The sequence below is a fragment of the Oryzias latipes genome, chromosome 17 (genome assembly GCF_002234675.1).
Source record: "Oryzias latipes chromosome 17, ASM223467v1".
NCBI lineage: Eukaryota > Metazoa > Chordata > Actinopteri > Beloniformes > Adrianichthyidae > Oryzias > Oryzias latipes.
In genome coordinates this window covers 25202243-25230184 of record NC_019875.2, presented here as the reverse complement: position 1 = coordinate 25230184, position 27942 = coordinate 25202243, and the positions used below count along the sequence as shown (strand labels likewise).

Here is a 27942-nt window from a genome sequence, read left to right as displayed (position 1 = left end):
TGGTATGAGCCCTTTAAAATCCAGGGCACTGGATAGCATGAGGTCAAATCAGGATCAGCTCGAAGTAAATAAAAGACAAGATTGTAAGTTTGAAAAAAAATAGAATAAAATTTGAAAACTGTTTAAAACTCAAAAGTGTGAATTGTAAACATAAAAATATTGAATGTTGGAACTATAATTGTAAAATCGAAAACAATATACATTTTTGGTAAATGTTTCAAATTTATAAAAAATTACCGGTATTAGAAATGTAAAAACACTTTTGTATTTGTAATCTTTGTTTTTTTCATTTCGTTCCCTTTATAATTTAAGTCTTCAATTTTCAGTTTCCATTCAGAGTTTGGACTTTTCACTGGTACAGTGATGACAATACTCTCCAAAAGTCTGGTAGATTGGAGGAGGGAGGCACATGGGGCAACAGCAGGAGGCGCTGTTTTGGAGCGAAACCTCCATTACCCCATGTTAATCATGTCCCATTGGCCAATGGGCTCAAAGCCTTAAACAAAACATAAAATTAAGTTCAAAAACAGAATTTCTGAAATAAAATTGTAAATTTAGGACTGTAAGTGAAAAGGGAAAGACAGTTTTAGGTTATTTTTTTTATTCAATATCGGCATGTATGTTTTTTATACATTTCCTTCAAGTTAAATATTTTTTTTTCATTTACAATTTAATTTTTTAAATGTAAAACATTTAACCTTAAGATTACAACCTGTTTTTTTATTTACTTGAAGCTGATGGTGATCTGACCCCATCAGATTGTCTTTTAGGGGTTAGGGGGTGTAGTGAGGGAACTCAGACACAGCCTCAGTGTGAGGAAGCTGCTGTGTATTTTAGTAGACAGATGGTTTTTTTCTTCCACATTTAGTGATTGTGCACATACAAAAGGTTTGAGAGGAAGTGAAGAATGTTAGTGGCTGATGTCAAGAAGGTAACAGACGATGAGAAAGTGTGTGATCATGTTTAACTGTGGCTGATGTGACAGTTTTATCAAGGCTTAAAATAAATAAATAAATAAAAGAGCTGTAAATATTGTTCTTGGTGGTTGTTGTTCTGTCTGGTGCTGCTCTGCATCAGTGGAGTTCCAAAGTTCTTCCTGGGCAGGCGTGTAGATTGCGTTTGTGTTAATGCGTGTGTGCTCGGGAACACCCAGCTCAGTCCCGACACACAACCCCACCCTCAGACATCATGACACATTATGCCACATGACCGGGAGAGAACCCGAGGTTGACCGTACCATGCTACTTGTCCTTGCGATCAGCTTTAAAGACAACAAGAGACAGTAGAAGGGCTTTCAGAGAAAGTGCAGCAGCATCGCTCTGTATCCCCTCAATGTAGGGTATTGGTTTAAATATGAGACGTGCACACCACAGGAATAAATGACAAACATCGACTTCTCTTTCTTTCTTTTTATCTTTTTTCCTCCTTTCGCCCCAAATTTAAAAGAGCTGTGGGTTTCTGCAGACTAGGCAGCTACACTGGGCACAACACTCGTCCTTCTTCCTACAGTCCCAGCTGTCCATCACTGACAAAACAGAGTCCATCAGTGACATCATCGAGTGATAGACGCCGCCCACTTGGCCTGTGTCAAGATTGGGGTAATGTGTGAGTGCTGACAGGGATAAGGGAGAAAAACAACACACTACATACAGAAGCGCACAGGTCAGAGGGGTTAAAACTTTCATCGCTTCTTTTTGGTTTGTTAGGATTTCCTTTGGGAAAGAACATGCCGGGATTTTGAGAGAGACGAGGAGGAGGGAAAGAAAAGAACTGAAAGAAAAGGAGGAGTCGTCAACACAAATAAAGCACGGAGAGAAAAGAAAAGGACTTGAGCAAATAAATGGATAAATAAATAGAAGAGTAATGCAAATAAAACAAAACATTTAAATCTGGACAGTTTTGTCCAAAAGCAAAGGAGTTAAAAAAAAACTATGATCAAAAGCAGAAAAATGAACCACGTTTAAAAATTAAAATAAATAAATCCAAGAAAGGTCTTAGAATACTTTTTTTGGGGATATTTTTTCAGTGATTAAATTACTGAAAAATACAAAAAAGCTTACTTGACAAAAACAAAAAAACTAAAAAACAAAAAGGAATCCTCACTCTTTTGGTTGAAATTTGGCAAAAAGAATCTCACTTTCACTTTAAAAAGTACAATATGACCAATCAAAGCAATAGTAATATTAATAATCATGAAGTAAATGCTTGTTAGCAGTCATGAAACTGTCCTTTAGGATATCGACAACAAATTGCTGCTAAGTTACCTGAGACTTCCCCCGGTGAGGTTGAGCTGCGAGTGATGTTTGGGAGCAAGTGGTCGATGTTGGGCACAGGTTGGGACTGAACTGTGCCTTCCTGGTCTGCTGATGTCTGTAGAAAGAGAGACATGCGTGAATTGATTGGGTTTAGATTTATTAGGGTTAAACTAGAACATAAGTCGTTCCGTACGATAGGGTCTTGTTCGCATTCTTCTGTGAAGAACCAGTCGTATTGCTGGATGAGGTTCTCGACTATCTTGCACTGATCTGGCATGTGATTGACCATGTTGGTCATGTCGTCTTCTGAGGTTCGGACCAGAGTAGGACCAAACATGATCGCCAGGTTACGAGGCTCCATCTGCACAAAAGAGCCAGAGAAAAGTAATTTACTGAAAGGAAGTTATCTTCAGAAGGAAGTCTGATGTAAGATTTAAATCAAACGGACATCAATTTATGTACAGCAGTTTGAAAAAGTATTTGTCAATCTTTAATACTGCTGATAAAAAGATGAGGCTTGTAATGTTCCTTTTGATGGTGAAAAGTTAAAGTTAATGGGTCAAATAATAATGAATAATGAATCAAATTATGTCAAAAAATTAAGGTTTAAAAAAAATATATTTTTGTAATTTTGTTCCTATCCAATCAAATTTGCTGCTTATGCTGTAAGAATTTTCCTATTTGGATGCTTTAAAATTGTATTTAACTTACTACTTATTTGTGATCTAAGACACAAGGTGTGCGATTAATAAAAAACAATTTCTTTATCTATTTTAGGTAAATATTTTTAATCACAACTCTGTGTTTATTTAAATTAGCTTAAAAACTGTTAACATAGATTTATAACTGATTTCTACCTTCTCTGTCTCCAATCCCACAGAAGAGTGAATGTAAACACGACCCAAAATAATAAGCAGCATATCTGAATGCATCATGTTGAGACTAAGACATCTGCCCAGCAGAGGGCGCTGTAGGTAAGAGCACTTCATCTGCTGGACATGATGAGGCGGCAGAGAGAGAGGAGACCAGTCTGAAAGCTGTTATTGTGGTAGAAAGTACTTTAGTTCATGGATGTAAAGAAAATTCACATTGTAGACTTTTCTCAGCAAAACTGAAATGTGATTTTTGACCAGAAAACATGGCTGTTAATGTGCAGGATTAATAAAGCAGCTATATCTTCTCATCCTTTTCCAGCCAAGCGGCAGCAGTCAGTTTTCTATGAAAGTCCTGAATGGATCACATCAGCATGATAGCTTCTCATGCAGTGCTGCCTGGAGCGCAAAGGTCATGTGCATCCAACAGAGCAGTGAATCTGTTCCCGTCGCTCAGAGATTTTAAAAACATTTTGCACACAAAGACAAAGAAAAGCATTTTGATAGAAAAAAAATTGTTCTCAGTCCAGAAAACAACAGGAAATAAATCGGTTAAGCTTGAACTTAAGGGTGTACCGAGCTGGTAGGTCTGGTTAAAGTCATACCTTATTTTTTTCACAGTTGTCAGAAACCCTCTTGAGGTGAGCACAAAGGAATTTAAGAGTTTCAAAATGATGCTTCGGTAGTTCATAAACCTGCAAGGACAAAGCAGAATTTAACAGTTCTGCCTGATCCTCCAGTTAACGTTTGCCATATCTCACCAGTCTCTTGAGGTTCTTAAGTCTCTCCACTGGGTCCTCTGTTTTGCTGGCTTCGATAAATTCATCATACTTCTCTGTAAACAGTGCAGGAAAACCTCAACTTAGACAACAATTCACCTGCCTCTAAGGACAATCTTAGCCTTACCGTTTGTAAAAAGAGGTTCTGGGAGTTTCCGAAAAAACAATTTTAGTAAACTACTAATGACGCTCAAGTCCTGCCATTTCTGTAGAGAGAAAACAAGATGGAAAGAGAAACACTTTAAGCCACAGTAGAAATCAATCTGTGCTAAAGGATGCTGTCAGAGCAGTGCCAAACCACACTCTGTGACCCCACTCTCAGTCACTCACCTCTTCCTGGATGTCGATGTCCGCCATGCCTTTGCTATTCAGCTCCTCCTGCATGCTGGAGATGGCTGCTTTCTTCCCAGGAACCCTGTAGATCCCCGTGAACTCCAGCCCGCGCTCCTCCACAATGTTACAGCACAGCTCCACGATGAGCGGAACAAACTGCATGAGAGCGGAGAGAGAGACGAGCCGTGACCTCATGAACCCTATAATAGGGTAGCCAAAAATCTGAGAACACACCTGAGCTCACTGACTTGAGATCTTCATGAATATAGTAAAGTATAGTAACAATATACTTCAGATGATGTAGTTCTCACAAAAAAAGCTGAATAATGTAGCATTTTGAGTACAGTACAGACCAAAAGTTTGGACACACCTTCCCATTCAAAGAGTTTTCTTCATTTTCATGACTATGAAAATTGTAGATTAACATCAAAACTGAATTAGCACATTTACTGAAATATAGTCAGAATAACATGTTTTGTTTTAAACTTAGTTAACAATTTGAATTAAAAAAAAAAGGAAAATCACAAATCTTTTAACGTGTGGACGTGTTTGGTATTTCTATTAAAATAGACTAAAAAGTCATTTTGAAAAACTTTTCTGTTGAAAATGTTTTACAAACGGATTTCTAATCATTTGTATTTGGGTGTTTGTTTAAAGTTAAAGTCACTCTGGGGGAGCGGTGAGATGCAGACACGCCCTCGGGAACCATTTGGTGGATTTAACCCTCCCCAATCCAACCGCTTAGTGCTGAGTGTAAAGCAGGGAGGGATTGGGTCCAAGTTTTATTCTTTGGTATGAGTCGGCCTGGATTTGAACTCACGATCTTCAGTCTCAGGGCAGATGCTCTAGCACAAGGCCACTGAGCTGGTTACCATCTTATTACTATCCATCTATTTTAACCGTAGTCAGCAAAACATTGTGCTTTTATGTGTTATAGATTCTGATCTCCTGTACTAAATACAGGTTTAAATGATAGTGTTTAAATAAATGTTTTCAAATCAAACACCTTGAATAACAAGAATCGTGGTCTGATCCGGGAATCGTTGGTCTGGATTTGTGAACTGAATCGGATCGTTGCCTAGGTAACAAGCCACGGTGTTGAGTGCGGACCGGTCCATCGAACAGAGAGGCTCACCTCGTTACTTTTTGAAGGTGGACAGTCTTCAAGCCGGATTTCAAACGTGATGCCCGCCGGAGTCTTTTTTTCAAAGGGTTTCCTCATGATTCCTGGAATACCGATTTTCCAGGCTCCCCTGTCCCGCGGAGGACTCGCCTCGTCTAACAAAACAGGGACAAAAAAAAAGTAAAATGACACATTTTTATCTACAGTTCCGTCTAAAGCAAGGAGATAAGCACTTCAGGACTGGTACCTTTAAGAGTCCTCCGCTCCTCTCCCATTTTAGGTGAATGGGGACCAAGAACCCTGCCATCGTTTTTCCCCCCCAGCAGAGTTTGCCTGATGCTAAGTGACTGCCTGCCTGTTTTTGGGGAGGGTTCAGATCTGCTGCTGGACGAGCTGATCAGCATGGGAAGTTTGGAAGGTTTGGAGAAGGAAAAACAAAAGGCAAACATCATTTTCACGTCACAGCGGATGTTCCTCAAGTGTCGACAAGCAGCGGTGCATACCTCATGTTGTATTCTTTGATCTTTTTATTGATCAGGTCCTGGCTGGTTACCGCAGCATTCTGCAATGACAACAACCAGGAATAAACAGATGCACTAATTACACTACATCATATTCCTGACTTGCTCTTTAAGAAACTTTTGCACCGAGACCATTAAAGATAAGGAGAGGATCAAAACAAGGACGCATGAATGCAATAAAATGTCTTTCAAAGCAACAGGTCTCATTTCAGAACAAACTGATGCCAAGGATCATAGCCTAAAGACAAACAGCAACACTGCTAAAGAGAAAAAGCCTTGATTTTCTTTTCACACCTGAGTTTTTGTTTTATCCAGGTAGAACTGGTTTCAAATGACTGCTTACTTGAGGTTCAGTTGGTGTTAAAAAAAACTCCTCACCTGCGTGTTCATTGAAAGTTCTTCAGAGACCAAACTTTGTCACAAACCACCTGGGTGTGCCTTTTTTTCTTTTAACTCTCTAGAGCGTGATGGTTTTAACATTTTTGCTCATTTTTCCTGCATCTCATTACAACTGTGCCCCAAAAACAACAAACTTGCAACCTGTAGTGATGGCGTTTCAAGATATGATGGCGGTGTCAAGGTCCACTTACAAAAATTATTAACCCGCTCTGTGACTCGCCTGAACATAAAAAAGAAATAAACACACCTCTTCGTCTGGGTTACTGTTATCCTGAATGACTTTGATCCATGATAACATTTCCTCCTTGCCATCTGCCTGGAACAAATACTTGCAGTCTGTGGTGGTTAATCGCAGCACATTCTTCCGTCTTGTGTCACTATAGGAGATGTCAATCAGGCAGGCTTTGACGCCGATCCGCAGTGGGTCTTCTTCCGACTGTGCGTCTTTCCGATCTTTGTAAAGGGTCAGAGTCTGACCTTGTAAAACAGCATATATTTGCTTCCATGACTTCAAGCCTCCGCTGACACGCTAAAAGAAAGGAAAGAGACGCAAATGATTCCACTTTATAACAGTAGCCCTCAGTATGGCTGTAAACTGAGGGCATTAGTATGAAAACAAAAATCTACCTTGTTTTTCTCTGCGCAAAGCTGTCGGAAGTTAAGATACCCCTCTTTGGAAGAATCAGGGAAGATGCATGAAGAAGACTCCCTGCGGGATCCAGTATCTCCAGGTTTAGTCCCATCCAGAGTCTGCAAATCCAATAAAAGTTTATTTATAAAGCCCTTCTTAAACATTTGTAACTAGTGTGCTTTACATAGTAAAACATGTTCCAACTTAAAAACCAAAAGACTTTCACTCACAAAAAACATTTGTAAATAAAAATGATTTCTAAATAGGACGCAAGGTAGAAATCGGATATCGAATACAGACTCAAAAATGCAATTTGAGCCCAATTTTCTTAATATATGCCCTCCATCATCGGAAAAATGTCGCAAGAACACGTTAAAGACATCAAAAACATCATTTTCAGAGTGGGTTTTTAACCATACCATTAAACTGACATGATATAATGTAGATTTAATGGTTTAGGTGCTTAATCAGCGTGTCATTTTTCCACCAATTTTCTAGAAACACAGATAAGGCAGAAGTCCTCCAGTGTTTTCTTTATGAGCATCAATTCAAATTGTTAAAGAAATTGAATTATTCCTAAATCCAATTAGCATTTGTTGAACTGGCATCTTTTATTTCTGTAATTTTGATGCATTTACTTTTTATAAATGATGGAGCAAGAAAAAGTGACAACATTTTACTATCAATTAAAATGTAGGAAAAGCTAAATGAAAGGTACATTTAAAAAAAAAGAAGCATTTTATCACTCAAGTTTTTCCTCACCTTCCGTAGTCCCCTGAAACCTGATATTTGTTTGCTAGAAGATCTTCTGCATCAGACAAGAAAGGAGAAAGAGGGAATTTTAGTTTTGAAATGGGGCTGTTAACTGGAGTAAGGTGTGCACTCACCCCCTGCCCTCTTCTGGGTAGCTGTCCAAGCCCTCATCATAAGACTTGGAGCGCTCGGTTTTACTGGCAGAGTCTGAGTCCAACAAAGCACTTCGCATGGATTCTACATTGACAGTAAAACCAATTAATTAAATGCTATCCTGACCTTTTTAATAACATTTGAAAAGATGTTGCAGCAAAAACAGTCCAAAACAAATGATTAATTTATTAGCAAATCTACTGTTGCAACTGAACACTAATTACCTTGGTCATGTGATAGCTGACGACGAATGGGAAGACATGGTGAGCCTTGACTGGAAGGTGCTGTGGCTATGGATGGTGCAACAGATATCACAGCAGAGGGAGGAATATGAGTCGCCTCCTGGTCAACACTGGGGCTGACCGGCTCATCTACAGGGAGAGAAACAACAGCTCAGCTTTAGAAACCTCCAAAATAAAGCACCGTCAGAAAACAAGTAAGCAATCAATCAAAGGTTAAGTTAGTGGTTGCAGCAGGAAATATTTATTCTCGAAGCCAGAAGAAAAAAAAAAGCAGAAATGTATCTTTCTTTTAGCAAAACTGTTCTCTCATCAACCATTGACTGCGTAAGAAAACTGGACTGAGTATGTGCGACGTCACACATAGCTGTCTTACTTCCTGCTCCGACAAAATGAAGCCAATTCAGTCGACACTTTTCTGCGACTGGTCCAAGTCGGACTGAATTCATGTTTCTATGGCAACTACTGTTGCCAATCAGGAGTAACCTTGTTGGAAGTCCACACCCTGTCCACATAAAGCGGCCCCAGTCTGTCAATCAAACGTTATGAATGTTCGAGGTGGGGGCCAGCAGGCACCACATGCTTAAGGAATGCTGAAGGATTACTCAGTCCAATTCTCTTACACAGTCAATGTAACACAAAAGAGGAGATATAATCTTTTTCAAGTTCTTTATTAAACTTCTGCATGTTTTGATATTTAGCAACATTTTATTCTTTATAGTCAAAGGGATTTTGGTGTTAAAATAAAAGCAACCACCGTAATTTTTGGTCAATTTTGTTTAAAAAAAAGAAGACATCTGGTGTCTTTTTTTTTTAAAAATCTTATGCATCACAACGATCTTGAAGCCTTTTGTCATGACAATAACTCTACATTAACAACATCCTTTTTAGCTTTTATCAGCTTATTACAGCATAAAAACTGCAAACGCATCATAAATACAAGCATGCAAAGCAGAAAGCTATGTTGAGATTAGAAGAACTTCAAATGAAAACTTTTATTCTGGGGACCAAAAACAAAACTCCAAATGCTAGAACAGACATTCAGCACTTCTGAATGAGAAAACATCAGACCTCATTCTTCTGTTTTTAAAGGATTGGCTTCAGAGATAGCATCGTCAGATAAATACGAGAAAGTACAATTTTCCCCAGCAAAACCCAATTTAGATTTTACACTGGAAAGTCCAGAGGTGGCTGGTTTCTTTCTATAAAGAACAGCTCTGAATGTTAAAGGATGTGTCTGGGGGAGATTGCAACAGAGTCTTGCTTAATAAGGACACTGTTTTTGGGACTGAGGTACCGAAATAGACACTGCGGATGTAAAAACTGCAGAGCTACACACAAGTACTTTGCTTCAGAAAACAGAACAATAAATCATCAACTCTAAGTTCAGTACACAAGTGAAGAAATGTGAATACATTACATGAAAATCTTAAAATTTTAAGTTTTTCACAAAAGCTCGTAAATTAATTGGATTTAAACGTAGAGAGACAGTTGCAAAGATAAAAGTGGAAGTTATTTCAAACTGTTTCAGTTTTCTAAAAAGATGTTTTTATTTTAGAACTAGCCATTATACCATCGTAAGACTGAGACAAATACATCTGTGAAACAAAAAACACAAATTATATATTTTTTTATATTATATATTTTTACAACAAAAAATAAAACACGAGACAACGTGACAATATATGGCAAAACGTTGGCATCTTTAACATACTTTTAGTTTTCTTAAATTTGAAAAAAGCTGAATTAAACAAATTAAAGTAAGACTATCTGCAAAAATAAATAGAATGAACCAAGCTTCTCAAATATTTATTTATTATCCAGACTTCTGATATAACGCCTATATTGTGTCTGAGTTTGAAAATTACATTTTAAAGAACCTTTATAAAACCCTCCATTCAACAGCCCCCTTGTCAATTTAATCGTTTTCACACCCACGCCATATAAATGTTGGTTTTGTACTAAAGAGACAGAACATGCCTCAATAACCAGTCGCTAAAACTCAGTCTATATTTAGATGCTATCAATTTCACATGAATATGGGAAGCAGCTAAACAATTTAATAACAAACTAATTCATTACAGGAAAAATTCAATTATAATACAGGTCCATCCAAAGAAAACAATGCATCAAGAGTAGAAAAATCAATACATTCCTAGACATCCTTTAATCTATCTTGCTTTAGCAGAAAATCCCATAGCCACTGTGTAAATACCTCATAGCCTCTGGGAGGAAAGTTTAACCAATAACGTCTCCTCTGGGCTTGTAGACACCAGTTACACCTAAACCCAACAGCAGTGACAGTGTTGTTGCTTCACAGTCGGTGTTCATGTTTCTGATAGTGCTTCTGCTGAAATCTGGAGTACTTGTTTTTTCAAACTAGCCACTGTACAACTACAATCAATCTGAACCACTTTTCTCTGTGCTCCCTGTTGTCATGACAACGTGGGCCAGCAAAAACTTACAACTGATGATTATCTTACCAATGAATGGAATGGAGTCCAGAGACTCATCCAGGTTGCTGGAGCAGGAGGTGTGATGTTCCTCGAGGCGGCGCATATGCATCTCTCGACGTGCATCGTTTGGAAGATAGCATGCCATCACGTCCGCTCCTTCATCGTTCACAGCCAGGATGTAGGATTGGTGCCGCAGGGGACTTGGGTTCTTTCCAGAGGGGGGCTTCTGCCTTAGAACCACCCCAGCCTCCGACTGACTTTGCCCATTGATTTCACTCAGAGCATTTGGTTGGGGTACATTCGGGATAGCAGGCCTTTGGGGGAGCTCTTTTGAAGCAGAGCATGATGCAGATCGAACTCCTCTCAATGGCTCATCTCTTCGTGTCTCGGCAGGGTGCATGGTTTCTGCTCGCATCCTGCTTTGGCCTTGTTGGCTAGTTTGGCCTAGATTGACTGAAACTCTTTGGTCGGAGAAAGATTGTTCAACACTTTTGCTCTTTCCATAATATACAGTCCTATCGGAGAGGATGGGTGATGATCGGGTTTGGTTAAAATTTGGTCCTTTGTGGTAGAAGGAAGGGTTTGTTGGCACCCTCGTGGCACCCCCATATCCAATAGAGGGCCGACAAAGCATCGCTTGTCTAGGCATTGACTGTCTGGTCGGCCTTGTGCCTTGGTCTGCCCTTCCAAGTCCTATTTTCCTCTCATTAGACCAAGCTAGTTCTGCTGGATCACAATAGTCTGTAGTGCGTACTCGAGCTTTGTGGACAAGGCCGTCTTGAGATGCACTTCGAGGGGGCCAGTCTGAGGCACGGCTAATCTTGTCAGCATTGATCATGCGGTCTTGTGAAACACTACGTGGGGCAATCTGAAAGTGAAGTGGGGGTACTTGGTATGATCGTTCATGGGACGTACTCCTGCGTCGTATATCCTTAGGGGCCCAGTCACCTCGGGGAATGTGATGGGAAGTGGGAAAAGAACTCTGACTGGCAGTTCGTAAACTGTCCAGCCTGTCTTGGATAGTCCGACTGCCATGGGAATGAATTCCCTTGTTGTCGATATACTCCCTGTAAGTTTGGTATGTGCGCCAGTCAATGTTTTGATGGTTGCCTGGGTACTGAGGTACCTGACCTCCCATTAGAATCATACCTGGACCACCAGGGTAGACATCAGCCTTTTGGGGGTAAGGATACTGGGCTAATGATCCAGGTCTCCCCCTGAAAAAGGCAGGTCCTGTGAAATCCGCCCTGTGTGCTGGACCCATGCGCCCCAAATGGGCTGTATTAGGAGGAACCACCACAGTCCTAACATTGTTGTTGTGCATGCGCACTGCAGTTTGACTTTTAGGGTATGGCTGACGGGGAGGAGATGGCGGTACGGTGATTTCCTTGCGATACCCGTGGTCAGGAGTTGCCATTAGCCCTCTGCCAGCCTGCCCCGTTATATCTGTTGCCTGGGCCATGCCCGTTGGCTTACAGTCTATTCTTGGGTAACATACTGGTGGTGGATCAGGGATGTGGCTGGCATTTCCACTGTAGCTGCTGTGGCCACGGATGTAGGCATCCTGGGAATAAGCCTGTAGACAAAGCAACAAAGCATGATGAAAGTGCATTGAGCACAAACGGCAAGTACCTGTGGAATTCAACAGAGCGGTAAGGACTGCTTACACACAGGTCAAGTGTGATACGGCACGTTACTGGGTGTGCGTGTGGAGGCAATGCAACTTTGCAATAAAAGTGAGTGGAGGCGTTTCAGGCAGTTCAGTTCATTTTCACAAAATGTTTGGTGTCTTTACACAAATTAAAAAGATATGTTCAGATAGAAAATTTTGCCTAAGAGTAGTTCAACACCTAAATATTAAAATCTTAAGCATTTTTACCCCCCAAAAAAGTGATGACGCTGATTTACAGAGGAAAAATGTGCAAAGGTACCACCACCTTTTTAGTCAGCTTAGATGAGCAGTTGTCTGTCCCTTAAGTGCCACATTTGGCTCGTCATGAATGATTTATAAATTGGCGCTATTCATACAAAGAATTACTAAAAAGGTTTTACCAACCATAAAGGTCCAGTTACACATTCCTCAGTTTATTATGTGCTTATGTGTCAAAAAAAAAAAGCTCACCTGCTTTACTCGTTATGCACTGTTGCAACAAAAAACTGTTAACGTAGAAGAACTTTGAACCCATTACAAGCTGGTGTCAGATTACAATCTTACATAAACTGTCTGTGCCACAGAAATCACTGCCAGACTCAGGTCCAGCCTTCACAACGATGACTGAACATCTGAGTTCAGGGGTCGCTGCCCTTTATCACACAAATAACATCTGACAGAGGATGAAGAAAGGGCGAGGCTTCCCTGAAATGTCATTTGGATGCCAACCTGAGCTCTCAATGTAACAGGTACTGCAGGAACAGTGCGCCAGCCATTTCTGCAGGCTTTACATTTGAATTAAAAACATAGATCCCTTCACTCAACTAAATGGCAGGAACGTACAAGGAGTCATTCTTCTGGGACGATGACATGCATGACACATGCAAAATTAAAACAGAGGGTACAGCATGTCAACACCCAGCAGCTAGCCAGCCAGGGTGCAATTTTCTTACCAGATTAGTCGTTTCCAGAGAGAAAGGCTGCAGTTACAACATGTGAATAGAGGATTGGGAAGCAAATATAGCAGCGAGGTGGAAAGAGAAAGGATGCAGAAAAAAACGCACACAATTTGAGAAACGGAACGTAATCCAAAAGCGGAGAAGATGAAACAGCACTGACTGGGCTTGACATGCTAAAAATACTCTGGAGCTGCAGTAGCACTACACAGAGATGAAAAGCCAAAGATGTAGCAGGGGTTGCCATGTTACAACCTGCCAGTGACACTCCGTCCTGGGTGAGGTGACAGGAGCAGAAGATTGCCTCTCATGGTGCTGTTAGGTCTTCGTGGCTCCATCCATCTTCAAACTGAGTATTACGCTAACTGAACAAGGTGCCTCCAGTCTACGCCTCTCTCCCTCCCTGTTATTGCTCACATGACAGAAGCAGCAGCTGCTGATTATACATTCAGCTGTGATGGTACGGCTCCCACTCCCACGTCTTCCTCCTCTCGCTTCTTCTCCACGCATTAACTTGTTTAAAAACACAGTGCAGTCAGCTGATTCCAGCGACTGGTTTTAGCTCATCATTCACGCTTCTCCCTCCTTTTCCTGCTTCCATTCCCGTCGCCTTCATGGATCATAGTGCTCTCTCTTTTCTGCTCCTGAAATGTTCAATCACTCCTCTTTGCTAAGCAACTGCTGCCGGTCTTTAAGCACTCGCCGTGCACTCCCTCCTACAGTGTCACGTCTTTCTGCAAGCATCTCGTAATCCTCCAACTCAACTGCTCGTCTTCAATAGTGATATTTTTATACGGCTGCTTCCTTTTGTTGTGCAACATTATGGCCGGCGGGATCACAGCACATGCGGAGGAGAGTGTGAACTGTGTACATGACTGTGGTTAGTGGAAAAAAAGAGGGAGGTACAGTGACGTGTTTATCAGCAGAAAAGATTAAGCTACAATATACAGCAAAGAGGCTAAAGTCCTTAAAATGAGACTTAACTAAAATGAAGGCGCACTCACACTGTAATTACTTCTAGGAATTTTAAGAGCTTATTATATTTTAAAAAAATCTTATTTATTTATTCATACATGATTTTTTGGTCTTTAATAGTTTACTAGGTAAAACCTCTGGTAAAGTAAGCCCCGCCCCCAGCCCTTTTACAACAACAGGTCATTCAAAAATAGTGAAAACGTATTCAAATAATAAAAAACAAAAAGGGGCTTATACATATTTGCAGTCTGGTTTTTTGAAGATATACAATAATAAAACATGTCCAAAACAAAAGGCCTTCAGGTCTAATCTGTTTGCTCAGTTGTTGGACGGAACAAATTAAAAAAAGAAGAGAGAAAAAAAGAAACGTATTCATGTGTTATTTTTTCTGAACGATTTAAAAGTATTTATTTGAAAAACAGAACAGATTTTTTTAAATTTTGCCTGGATCTAAAAAATAAAATATTATAAGGGCATATACCATGCCATTCTAAAGCCTTTTATAATAACCTATATCCATAAATATAATATTTTACCTTTAGCACAGAGAAAATGATTTTTTTTTAATTAAATATTAGTAATTTTCCTGAGCTCTTTTCCCACCCGGAAGTAATTTCATGTAATTTCATCATTTCATGATGTCAACCCAGAGCCGGCCTCGGCTGCGGGTCTGCGTTTCGCACACAAAAAAAAAAAACATTCAAACTTTTGCAAAGATGGATGTGCACATAAAATAAAACAATGCTAGCTCTGCAAAAAAAGTGGGTGTGTGTATTAGCCTGGGGGTGGTGCTGGCAGTGCAGACTCTTCCTGGAAGGGGCGGTTCTCACTGGTCTACATCCCAATGTGAAAACCTGCTCATTTTTGTGGGTTGGGAGGGGCTGGTGCTCCGAGAGCAGGTTTTTTGAGGAATTCTCAAAAATGCATGAACGGATGAAAATACTGTTTTGGGTTATTTAGAGTGAGGAATAAATATAATAATACACTTAAAAGCTTGCATGGTACAGGCCCCTTAATCCTACAGAAGACAAGTACAAAAATGCAATTAAATGCTTTTTTTGCAACTAATTTGGATAGGAATTAATTTATTTTAAGCAATTAAAGATAAAAAACTAAATAAAACAAACAAAACAAAATATATATCTATACATAGATATATCAAACCTTGGCTTGAGAGAGGCCTGTAATTTTCATCATAGGTAAACCTCAACTATAAGAGACAAAATGAGGAAGAAAATCCAGAAAAATCCCATTTTTAAAGAATTTTTTTGTAAATTATAGTGGAAAATAAGTAATTTTGTCACCTACAAACAAGATTTCTGGATCCTCTGTCCTCCACTCGTTACCTGTATTAAGGGCACCTGTAAAAAAGACCAAGGGCTTTCAGTAAAAGACCAGGATGGTTGATCCATGTAAAATGAAAGAATAAATGGGGACATCTTTTTTTAGATTTTGAGCGTTAACCTCCTTCCATCAGTAAGGGCATTGAAGATGAAACGTGGCTGTGTTTTTAAGCATGACAACGATCCCAAGCACAAACGCCCGGGTAACGAGGGAGTGGCTTCATAAGAAGCATTTCAAGGAGCTGGAGTGGCCTAGCCAGTCTCCAGATCTCAACCCCAAAGAAAATAATTGGAGGGAGTTGAGAGTCTATGTTGCCCAGCGACAGCCCCAAACCATCACTGCTCTAGAGGAGATCTGCATGGAGGAATGGGCCAAAATACCAGCAACAGTTTGTGAAAACCTTTTGAAGACTTACAGAAAATGCTTGACTGCTGTCATTGCCAACAATGAACTTTTATTACAGAACAAATACTTATTTTTCACCATATTTTACAAATACATTCTTAAAAAAAAAAACAAGAAACTTTTTTTCTCATTTTGTCTCTCATAGTTGAGGTTTGGTGAAAATCACAGGCCTCTCTCATCTTTTAATTGGAGAACTTGCACAATTGGTGGCTGACTAAATACTTTTTTGCTCCACTGTATATTAAATGATAAGAAATGATTAAGTAATGATTTGTAGTTCATGGTTGCTGCAATGTCTGAATCTACCGGTATGAAGCCAGTTGAGACAAATGTGTTGTAATATTGGGCTATATCAATAAAATTAGATTGACTAGAATTGTGTAAGCACACATTCAGATCTCTAACTTTAAACAATAACACTATAGACTCGAGAAATTGATGGCACTGAATATTTTCCACTCCACATTATTTGGTCTGTGAGGGTATTTTTGGTGGCGCTTGCTCACACACTACATTTAGGACATTTCAGCAGCAGTTCTGGAGCACTGCAAGTCTGCTATGGCCTGATTAGAAGGCCTATATAGAGGCCTCTGATGGGACAAGCCAGATACTTGGAACTCATGACTAAAGTCCTGAGTAGCTTCAACTAGATCAACTATGTGACAGAATGGAAATATAACCGATCAAAACATTTTCTTTTTCACCGATTAATCGCCAGAGAAGAACAACTGATGTGTGAAATCATGTGTGATATTTATCCTGTTACAATGCCAGAATGCACATTATAAAATTACTTGGCAGAATTGATACTTTTGACTCGCACAAACATACATTTTCACAATATTGAAAAAGGCCTCACTTCCAACTTACAAAAAGAACCCAGAGCAATATAGCAGTTAGTCCTGGAGACCTGGCTCAAAAAAAGGGGTGAAAGGTGTTTACATGGCCTCTAAAACGCCCAGAAACAATTCTGTAGGCATCTCTGCATCTCTAGCCTAATTTACTAAATCTCTGCCCTATTTTACAACAAGTATAAGCGAACACTGACATGTTCCTAAATAGTCTTTTATGGAAGAACCAAGTCCGTATAAGGTAAAACAAGAGCTTGTCTTTTAGACACGCAATAAAAAAAGCTACATTTTGAGCAAATATTAATTAATAAAAACATATATATTAAATCTTACCAGCTGTAGAATATCCTCATCTTTTGGCATCACACACAGTTCAAGAAAGTCTCCACTACAAAAAGAAAAAAAGGAATAATTAAATGATGAAATATGCCAACATGAACGAGACTGAACTATGAAACTATGAAACTTTACCTGTCTTGAATCAAAGATATCACCTCTCCATAGGCTTTCCCAATAATACTAGCTCCATTCACTTTCACTATTCGATCCCCTGATCATCAACAGAAAAGTTGTCAGAGGAGACACAGACATGTACAACACATATATGTCACATAAAATGGCCTGTGATAACTAAGAGGCAGAAATTGGAAAATTAAAGTCTATAAATCAGTGAAGGGACCAGAGTTTACAGAAAGTGAGGCAAGTAGCAAAGACATTTAAGTTAATATAGACGTTGAATACCATAATTTCCGGATTATAAGCCGCTACTTTTGTCACACCCTTTCAACGCTGCGGCTTATTCAATTTATGCATTTTTTTCTTCTTTTTTTAATGCATTTTTTCGGCCGCCACTAGGGGCGCTCGAGCAGAAAGGGTAAGAGTGAGACAGGGGGAATACAGTAGGAATTTCGGTTATTTAAGCCCCACTGTGATCCTCTTTTGATCTATTTTTAAGGCGTTCCCAGGGATCTTTGAATCTTTTTTTACGCTGTTTTTAGGCAAAAAACATTCAAATGTTCTAGGACATAGTTTCAGCAGAGCGGCAGTCGTTCAATAGAAATTTAGCTCAGAGTTGTAGGCAGGAGGAGTAGATGCCAGCTCGGATACGGAAAATGAAGACGTATGAGGAACTATTTGTCTGCAAGTGGATGCATTTTTAAATAAACAAGCTACCTGTGCAAAGCCCAGCTTCATGAGCAGGACCACCTTCCTTGACTTGCTTCACAAATATAGTGTCCATGGCGTCCAGCCTATTCTGCTGCCTCCCTGATGAAAAAACAAATATGAACAAACAAATGTTTACAAAGAAACTTTACAGTAAACAAATGCAAACCTTGAAAATTAACTTATTGTTTTTTTTCTCCAAAAAATAAGTTATTTAAGGCTTTAAGACACCTTCACCGACGGTATAATTCTCTGAAGCTGAACTCAAAACAGACATAAAATAAACTTTAAATTAGAAATGAAGTTCTACTGCCCTCTTTAGAACAGGCAGCATTCCAGTTCCTGCTTGCTTAACTTTAGATAAACATCTAAAACATTTAGTGTATAAAATAAGGTAATTTAAAAACAACTTTAGTGGGAAATTGTGTTTAAGTGACATGAATTAGAGCGACTACGGAAGGCAAACCCTGTTTTTTCATTCTGTCCTCGTCTCCTAGCAGCTGCACGGCAAAAAAGCGAAAGAGTGGAGGAAAGAAATAGAGGCAGTGAAAGAAGGAGAGCAAGGAGGAAGAGGGACAGTGTGGTCACAGACCCCACTCTTTTTTGTAAAGTGAGACATAAATGGTCCAAGCCGCAGAGCAGCTTTACTCGGCCACAGTGGTTGATATTCTGGTGGTGAATCAGCACACACTGCCTCACAATGAGAGTCGATCATGAGAGCCCTCGTGACTGTTACTGATTGAGGGGGTCATTTAAAGATTCTGCTGCCATCACCAAAAAAGACAAACAAATACACATCTTAGTTTGAATTTTCTTCTTTTGTGTGGAAAAAAAGGGAAATTCTATATACTATAATCTATAGGTATACCATTACATCTGGATATACGTACAAGAGAACTGGACTAGGGTTGTGCCGATGGATGAAAATTCAACCAAGTACATGGGCCCAGAAATTTTTTTTCCGATTATAACAAACATTCACATGGGTCACACTTTCGGTCGGAATGAATCATTCGCACAAGCGCGGTAGTGTTTGAAATACTGGAAGAGGAAATGACTTCCGCTGAGAGGCTACATAGATAGATATCTGGCAGTTCCGTAATATACGAGATGATCTTCTAAACGAGCTTTTATTAATGTTACAGTTTTTATGAAGCGCCTGTTCGCTCATTTTAATTTTAATTCGTGTGTTCAGTGCTTTTTCTGTTGAAGAATGGAGCGGGAAGAAGCCAGAACTAAGAGAGGCTAACACAGGCTAACAACATTTAGCCTTTGATGAATATAAAAATCGATGCGGACACACACTTTTACCGGGAGAACCGGTTCTCCTGAGTTCGGAAGCTCGTTCACCTAGAGCTCCGGGACGGATCGCAGTCCGAAGTCTCCCATCATTTAGCGCACACGTAACAAAGCATCCTCCCTTCCCCTCAAACACAAAGTCCGTCTGCTCTGCTCAGAGACATGGTCGCTCAGTCGCTCGGCCCACTTGACTAATCAAGTGCAGGACCGGACTACTTCTTTTCTATTTTGTTTGTTATTTTTTTTGTCAAAGTCACTTCCCTCAGTTTAAACTGGATCATCGCGGATTAGTCATTAGTTGGGAAATAAAATAAATAAAGTAATAAAGTAAAATAACGAATAATAATTATATAATAACAAAAAATGTAAAATACTTTAAGACATCTTTCTTGGCAGCCTTACTTATAGACTTTAAAGCTATTTTAGCAGGCATTTATAAGCACTTTTAAACATAATAAAACATAACTTTAGGGACCAATCTATTAAGAGAAAAAAAACAAGACATATTTTGTTTTTGACTTACCTCTGCGGCCTTGATCTTCCACCTGAAAAAGTCCAAATACATGCATTTCAATGCCTGCCTTCATCATGATGTCAGAATTTAACACAAGCTTCTAGCATGTTTCTTTTTTAGTGAATACATTTATGAAACTAACCGGGAAGCCGTGCATGCTCGATTCCGGAGGATACACGATGAAATGTCGCAAGGTGAACCCGAATCCTTGGGATGTGCGTCGTAAAAGCAGAGTTTTAGGCCTCTGCCATGCAAATGGTTCCTCTTCTGTTGCAAAAGGATCTGCCAAAGTCCTCCACGCTCCATAGTCGCTCTGACCAAAGAAGAATAAAGAAACAGGAATCGGTTAAAGGGCAGGAAAACCCCAACAGAAAAATACAAAACGGACAAAACTCCAAAATAAAAACTTTGTCAAATCTAACTTTGATCATTTAATAAAGTTGGAAGTTCTGAATAAAAGCAGACATCTTTACAAGTCGAAGAAGCAAAGTCAAGAGGCAGCAAAACAGAAGTATGATAACTGATCATAGCATTTCTGTCCTTTTTGTCAACTCTAAAAATAACAACTTGAAAAAGCAAAGCAATTTATGAAATATATTGCAACACCCAGGATGTGTGTCTGCTACCCAGACTTTTCACACATGAATCAACTTTTCATAATCAGGTGCACACACTGAATCACTGTGTTGGCACGGCCAGAGAGGGTGAGACATGTTATTGTGTTGATTAATTTTTCCCACATAAAGCACCACAGCCTGATGGAGTCAAAAAAATTCCTAAACTGCTTCAACCACAGAAAAACAGCTTAAAACAGATGAAATTGCCAGTTTTTGGTGTAAGTAGATGTTCAAAATATGCCTGCCTTTTTCTATAAGCTGTCTTATCTTTAATGTTGTGTTTATCAACTAAACTTCTTGAGTTAAACGATCGAGGTATATGTGGGGTGACAACCTCATCGGACTCAAATCTTTACCATATCAAAATAAGCACAAGGTTTTTTTTAGCTTTTCATTGCTGCACAAAAAGATCCAGTTTGTATTTTATTTTCTCCACCTTTACTCTGTCTCAAATAAGCCCCTCCCCCTTTTCCCACAATGTGAGGAATTTGATGAGCTTGCGTTAACATCTTCAGCTGTGGTGTTTGCACAGTAAAATGTTGCAAAAAAGAAAAAAAAAACTGAATTTACCAGCTTAAAGGCATTTTATTGTAGTATCGAGTCTAAAATATGCAAAGAATATCGTAACTGTTAACACGTATCTCTTGATCACACTGGTCAAGCTTGTTTTACAAAAATAATTCATACAGATCCTTCAGTGAAACAGTCACTGCAGATACTGACATGAGTCAAAAAATACAAGAACAAAAAACACACACAAAAGAATGACCAAAATATTTAACTAATTCAGGTACAAAGAGATTGTTTTTTTTGTGTATACAACATTAAAGGATGCCCTTTTAGCTTTTTCTGCTTTCAACCATGAATTTATAAAAAGAACAAACCTTCAAAATGGAAAAGCTTTTTTTAATGTGGCAAAATGTTCCAGTGAAAACACAGAATTGAGAGAAGCTTCTGTACAACAACCACACAGAGCAAAGAAAATGCTGCAGGTACAGTTGACTCCAATGTATCCTGAAGAAACCAGATTAACCGGTTTACAGTGAATAACCATATTCAGCAACGCCATGGGTTTCATGTTTAAGTCTGTGCTTGTCTGCTTCCTTACAAGCACACCTACCAGCATTTAGATTCATAAGGAGACAGCTCCAAAAATGACGTGACTATAGATCGCAGGAAGTAAAGCAAAACCTGCACCGATACATGAACAACCTCAGGGTAAGCAAGTCCTAGTCTGCCCAATTGGATCGGGGAGTGAGGCAGTTTTCCACTCGATGATCTTTAGAGGTGTACAAAGGAAGGGGGTGTGGGCCTCATAACACACACTTGCCATGCAGTGTTATCTCACCTCCTGCAGAGTTAAAGCTGCCTTTATACAACAAGTCAATAAGATCCAAAATCACATGGTGGTTTCCCTTTCAATTGAAAAGGAAGGAAAACCAACACAAGGAAAGAATGAAAATTTATCCCAGGAGCTCAGATGAGGAATTCTTGGTATCTGTAACATTGTTCAGGAGGACTAATGAGGAGAAAACATCAAATGTGTACCAAAACATACACCGTTACTAACCGCCAATAATTGCCTCTCACCCATTTATGAATCACCAGACTGATGGTTGCACTGGGTGAGGCAGCATCAATTAGGTTTCCTGTACCATTTGTTATTCAGTTGCATTTTCCTTGTATAAAAAAAGGATTAGCCCTTGATCTCAGGAGGCAAACATTTTAACACGGCAAAAAAATAATTTATTAGATTCCACTCCTCAAATTAAGCAACTTTTTTGCCATAGTCCACTGGACTGTATTATTGCACAATTCCTTCATAACAAGCTAATATTTAATTTTATATGCCTGTGATCATGTCTACACTCCCAAAGCAAAAGATAAAGAATGAGTGGCATTTGATAAAAACACGAGGGTTTTAGAAATAGCCGAATAGGGATTTTAAAGTCTCTTCAAACCATTATTAATGAAAAGGTTTGAAGCTAAAAGCTCAAAAGCCTGAGAGCAGAAATAAAGCTGAAAAGTAGAGAAAAACTATCCCAGTTATCATTTCTGCCTTTTCTATTGAGCTAAAACCTTCACGTGCTTGTCCAAGCATAGAATTAGCACATAGAAGATAAGTCTGGTATGTTTGCTAAGCTGCTTGAACTTTAACTTTTTAACCTAGTGTTTAACAGGGCAATCATTTTAAATTAATGATTTTATTCTAGTTTTATTTATTCATTTTTACCTACAACCGTTTATGTTCTAAAAAAAATATGGTGGCAATAGCAGAAAGCAAAGGGGATAGTTTTTGTTAATGGAATTTCCATACTTATTAAACGACTGACACAATCCATTTATAATACAAACGGAAATTAAACTAATAATACAAATTCAGCTGTGATCCTACCTCGACTGGAATTTCCACCTTTAGCATATTTAGGAAATAACTGCAAACCACACCTTAAGCTCAGCATTTTGGAAAACTGATTTAAAAGACATCGTCAGCAGCACATTAAATCTGCCCCCACCAGCAAACACAAACAACGCAGAAGCACAAAACCATGAATTAAAAGAAAAACTAGTTCTCTGTGGGCTGCTACATTCTACACCACATCCTGGCCAAACCAAACACAATGCTGTTATAAGCCTGTGATAATAATAACAGAGCTTCACAAGCAAGGTCTGGCTCTCCAAAGCTTGCCGCTTAGGCCAAGGTCAGAAGTGCTGTAGGGCCTCATCCGTGATCTTTTTTTCAGGCTCTAACAGCAGGTTGGTCAGGACAACAGCCTTTCCTCAGAAACTTCACTTCACTTCACTTCTGATCTGAGGCAAGGACCAAACATGTTCACATAAAGTCACGGTTCGTGTGGAAGTGAACCCTGGTGCAGTTCACTGCAGTGTGAATACTACTGTAAATCACACTTAATGCCTTAATTTATTTTTTGTTTTTAATTTTTTTATAAACAACAGTGCACCTTTTAATCCGGAGCACTTTATGGATTAATTATATTAATTCTATCGACGCCAAAGCGACTTTGAGAAGTACACGGCGCCAAATGTTTGGTTGAGTGTTATTGTGAATACGCCAACGTGGCTAACGCATTGCGCCAGTTTTTAGTCACAGTAACATTTGCTTTACCTGTACCAGTCTGTTTTTTACATGTTGCAAACAAGGTTGAAGTATTGATGAAAGTATTGTGAGTACGCTAACACTTCTAACGTGGCTAACGTGTAGCGTGTTACAAACAAGTTTAGAGTAAACAGAGTGAATAAAAACTGACTGATTGACTTCTCTCTTACTCGTTTGTCTAGCCTTATAGTTTGGTGCTTCTCATATATAACATCATTTTAAAAATACACCATTCATTGACGGTGCCCCATATAATCCAGTGAGCCCTATAGTGCAAATAAATACAGCAAGTACCATTAAACTGACTGTATTTCAATTCACACGTTTACAATTCAGCATGTTTAACTCAAGACCAATTTTGATTGGTGATTTACACTTCCATTAGTAGAAAACAGGAATTCATGCATGAAAACAGAAACCCGGTTTATGCCTTAAAAGTTGATGGTTTTGCACAGATTTACGGAATTGATATTAATATAATTAGCTGGATTCATTACTTTTTCTAAACTCAGCTCTAGTGTGAACTTTGATAACTTTCTGGCAGGCTAAAGATGTAAAAAAAAAAAGAGAATAGAATAATCTTAGAGCAATGATTATGAGTAAACGATTCGATAAAAATGTCTTGGTTAGATCTGAATATGCACTGTAGCACAACTGTTGGCTTGACTGAAAAATAAAAACATTTAATTGCAGAATACATGAAAGATCTGATCAAGAAATTGATTTATTGAACTGTTGACAAAGGAAAAAACATTACTAGCATCAAAGGAAAAACTTCTTTTGTTCAATTTGTCACTAATGATTCATCATCCAAGCCTTTATGACTTATCTAAACAAGACACACAAGGGCTTTTGTCGCAGACGGGATAGACGTTTCACTAAATAGGCGAGTTATAGGAGGGAAAAAATAAATCAGAGCCATGCCTTATGTTTGCTCCAGAAGCCTAACTATAATGCCACAGGAAGTAACAGGCTGCTCTATCTAATTGAAGTTCAATTTTCCCTTCCGATCGCCATCAGTTGGCCATGTGATGCCTGCACTGAGGGTTCTGTCAAAAGGCAGCCACCCAAAATGAGATAAATAATGAGCTTTAATGAAGACAAAATTACGAGGATAAGTCAGTGACTTCTTCTTTGCTAAATATACTTCAGCTTTCAAAATCTGTATTATAAGTTCATTTTTATGTTTTGTTTTGTTTTTTTTAATCATATTTTTTCATGGTAACTATTTTTCCTATTATCGATTTCAAAAACTTGTATCAAGAGTTATTCACATGATTAATGTAGATTATCTTTGGGTAAAAAAAGTAAAACAAAACAAAAAAAGCCAAGCTTAAAGGACATAGTCTATTATATTCAAAGTTATCATCTATCATTCCATCTTCCACTGCTTATCCGGGTTGCGGGGCAGCAGACTGAGCAGAGATGCCCAGACTTCCCCTCGCCCCAGCCACTTCCTCCAGCTCCTCTGGGGGGGACCCCGAGGCCTTCCCGGGCCAGCCGACAGACATAGTCTCTCCAGCGCGTCCTGGGTCTTCACCCGGGGCCTCCGCCCAGTGGGAAATGCCCGGAACACCTATCCAGGGAGGCGTCCAGGAGGCATCCGGACTAGATGCCTGAGCCACCTCAACTGGCTCCTTTCGATGTGGAGGAGAAGTGGTTCTACCCCGAGCTCTCGACGGGTGACCGAGCTTCTCACCCTCTCTCTAATGGAGCGCCCAGCCCCCCTACGGAGGAAGCTCATTTCAATCTGGTTCAGCCTATCCAGTTTGTTGAAAGTATTAGAATGACCATCGTATCTACCATTCATACAAGCTCACCTAGAGAAAGCGATTCTTTTAAAAAATATAAACAAACAGGGGAAGCTTGAGCAATTTCAAAAATATATAGACTTTTTTTCTAAGAGTTTTTCCATTTATAGCAGCTACTCAAAAGATATGAGGGTGTTTCTTTAGACGACACACTTTCAGAGAAGCAGATGGTGTCCTGTCTGCTATAATAGAGGTCACAGCCTCTAATTTCAAAAAACGGCTTTAGCACTTTTGTTTCTTTACACTTATTTTACAAACATGTTTTATAAACAGTTTTAACCTTATTTGTATATTCTTGTACAAGAACAGTTTTAAAACATTTTTTATCCAACTTACATTTCTTTATCCACAACTTGATGAGAGAACGTTTTATTTATGATGAAGACACTGGCGAAAAAACAGCCAATAAACCCCTACTTTGAGCTAGAAAAACTTATTTAAAGCCACAACATCAATTCCCAAAAACCATTTTCATATTTCCTCATGACAGAGAGCAAATAAACACAACAAAGGTAATCCAAAAATTGGTTTGTCTGTACTCACCTCACAGAAAGAAAACCGTGCTCTTTTCTCCTCATCTTCACAGGGAGGACCCCAACGGAACGCCATCATTTAACTTTGGTTAAAATCCTGCTGTGAGTAAAAGCCCACACTGACGATTCAGTGCCAAAAAGACGCAGCAAAACATACCGTCTTGATTTATAATCCCATTTTTTCTGAAATCCAAAGCCCATCTGTTAAAAAACAAGCACAACAGAAGAGTTTAATCAATAAGGTGTGAAAGCTCCAGGATCTCATTCAGCAAAACATCAGAATTTGTTTTCGTTTTACAGACATTTGTGGCATCATATAACTAATTTCTGCAAAAGTAGGTCCATATAGTATCATTTTCAAAAGAATCCCTGTACTTGTCATCAATGTAATAAAAAACAACATTGTAGTTTATTGTTGTTTTAATCAACGTTATTAACCAAAGGCAAAGAATACCTCACTGGTAGCTTTATTTTACCACTTAAATGTGTTTTGAAGTGAAATTCCTCAGAAACACAAGCCGGGAAGGGAAAAAAGATACGTGAATAAATCATGAATAAATTACCTATTGCATATTGGTCATGTAACCTGTATTCAGTTACTAGCCGCGTTTCAAAGTAATCTGATCCACCTCTAACAGGTTACATAGGCTCTTTTATTAAATACTGACTTCATTTCGCCACTAACTAAGTAAATCGAGGCTAAAAAAAAGGTAAATTAGGCTTCCCCGCCATTATTTTGAAACGCAGAAACTGAGTAATCTCAACGTAATGAATGACCACCAAGCCAACAACAACTGGTCACAGACGGAACGGAAGGCAGGTCGAAGTGAGTCATTGTAGTTCAAATAAGATGCCCCACAACGGATGAAAAGAAACTATAAAATGTGGGTCATTGATTTAAATACGTCGCACTTTAATACTACAATAAAAATCCGGTGGGTTTGCGTAAAGGGGCTGAATTTGATCACAACACTGGAGATCGATCATCAACTCGGCGTGTCTAACTGTTGTTCTTTAGCGCTCAACAAAATGACCTATTACTGCTTTAAACGTCATCTCACAACGAACTTAGCGTCCAGTTACTTTTTGAAAACTTCAATATACTGATAAATAAAAGTACGTGACAAAAACCAAAACAACGCCGAGCCCAAACTAAGAGACTGCTAGCATGTAGCATCTATGCTAACCGTAGTTTGAACAAAGTTACCTGTGTGTTGAACAGCGTCGCTAGAAGCGGACAGTGACGACGGTCCAAAAACGAGACCAAGTGAAACAAAACATCGTACGGCGGCTGTTAAAGGGTCGGACGACAAATTCATCCAACTTGAGTAAAAACGACTTCCTAAGAATTAGTCAAACCCTCTTGGTTGGTGGAGGCGCATGGTTCAGTTTGGTGACTGGAATTTTTTTTTCTCTTTGGTGTTCCAGACTTTGGGATTCCACCTTCGGTCAATAGGATACTTTTTTGTCCAATCATAAGAGGCGTTACGTTTAAGCTGGCCAATCAGGCGCGATTTAACAAAAACGACTCTTGAAAGTTTTTTTTTTTTTTTTTTTTTTGCCATTCTGAAAACGCCGAACAAATTTAGAGCCTATAAACTCACAATGTGAAGAGTAGACGTTCACAAAAGAAGATCTGTCGTTAAAGAATTTCCCAAAAAAGTTGTGTATTCTTGCAGCTGACAACAAACGAGTCCTAACGAACAACATGGGTAAACGGAGGATCACATGTTTCGGTTCAGAGTGAGGTCGCGCTGAGCATGTGGATGGAAAAGGATGTGGAATGTGGGTTCAAAAATTCCACATCACATTTCTGAAAATACTGTTTCCTTCCTTATTTTTTTTACAGACACGTGCCTTGAAAGCGCGTATATTAAACCCACTCAACACATATATCGTTGGTGTTTTTGAAGGAGGGGGTCTGACAAATGTCTTTTCTATCCCTCCCCACCACCTGTTCATAGCTTTTGTTGGAGGGGTCAGCACTGGGAGGAGACTTTCACAAAGCTGCCTTCACCAGCCTGTTTTGCTTTCAGCAGTCTGGGTATAGGATTTCCAAGAAATAACTTGCAAACGTGCAGTTGTTGCCTCACTAACTTTTTTCAATTCAATTTTATTTAAGTTGCTCAAAATCACAACAACAGTTGTCTCAATGGGTTTCGTTTTTAAATTTATTACTTCCATTTAAGA

General features: G+C 39.1%; 1 protein-coding gene across 3 annotated transcripts in view; it reads right to left on the bottom strand.

Annotated features, from left to right (window-relative positions):
- Positions 1-27280, bottom strand: part of LOC101162320 (rho GTPase-activating protein 21) — a 31511-nt gene extending 4231 nt beyond the window's left edge. The window contains exons 1-22 of one of the 3 annotated variants that reach the window (XM_011486872.3): positions 26960-27280; positions 25763-25953; positions 19816-19986; positions 19683-19704; positions 17870-17962; positions 17168-17246; positions 17030-17084; positions 10542-12090; positions 8044-8190; positions 7801-7903; positions 7676-7721; positions 6910-7032; positions 6530-6811; positions 5866-5924; positions 5610-5755; positions 5375-5517; positions 4237-4395; positions 4034-4112; positions 3889-3962; positions 3733-3822; positions 2449-2616; positions 2265-2370 (exon numbers count right to left, since the gene is read on the bottom strand). In XM_011486872.3, coding sequence (XP_011485174.1) covers positions 2265-2370; positions 2449-2616; positions 3733-3822; positions 3889-3962; positions 4034-4112; positions 4237-4395; positions 5375-5517; positions 5610-5755; positions 5866-5924; positions 6530-6811; positions 6910-7032; positions 7676-7721; positions 7801-7903; positions 8044-8190; positions 10542-12090; positions 17030-17084; positions 17168-17246; positions 17870-17962; positions 19683-19704; positions 19816-19986; positions 25763-25831 — 3763 coding nt within the window. In that variant the 5' untranslated portion in view covers positions 25832-25953; positions 26960-27280. The other 2 variants (XM_011486873.3, XM_020711111.2) reach the window with 2 other exon arrangements.
- Between the last annotated feature and the right edge of the window lie 662 nt (positions 27281-27942).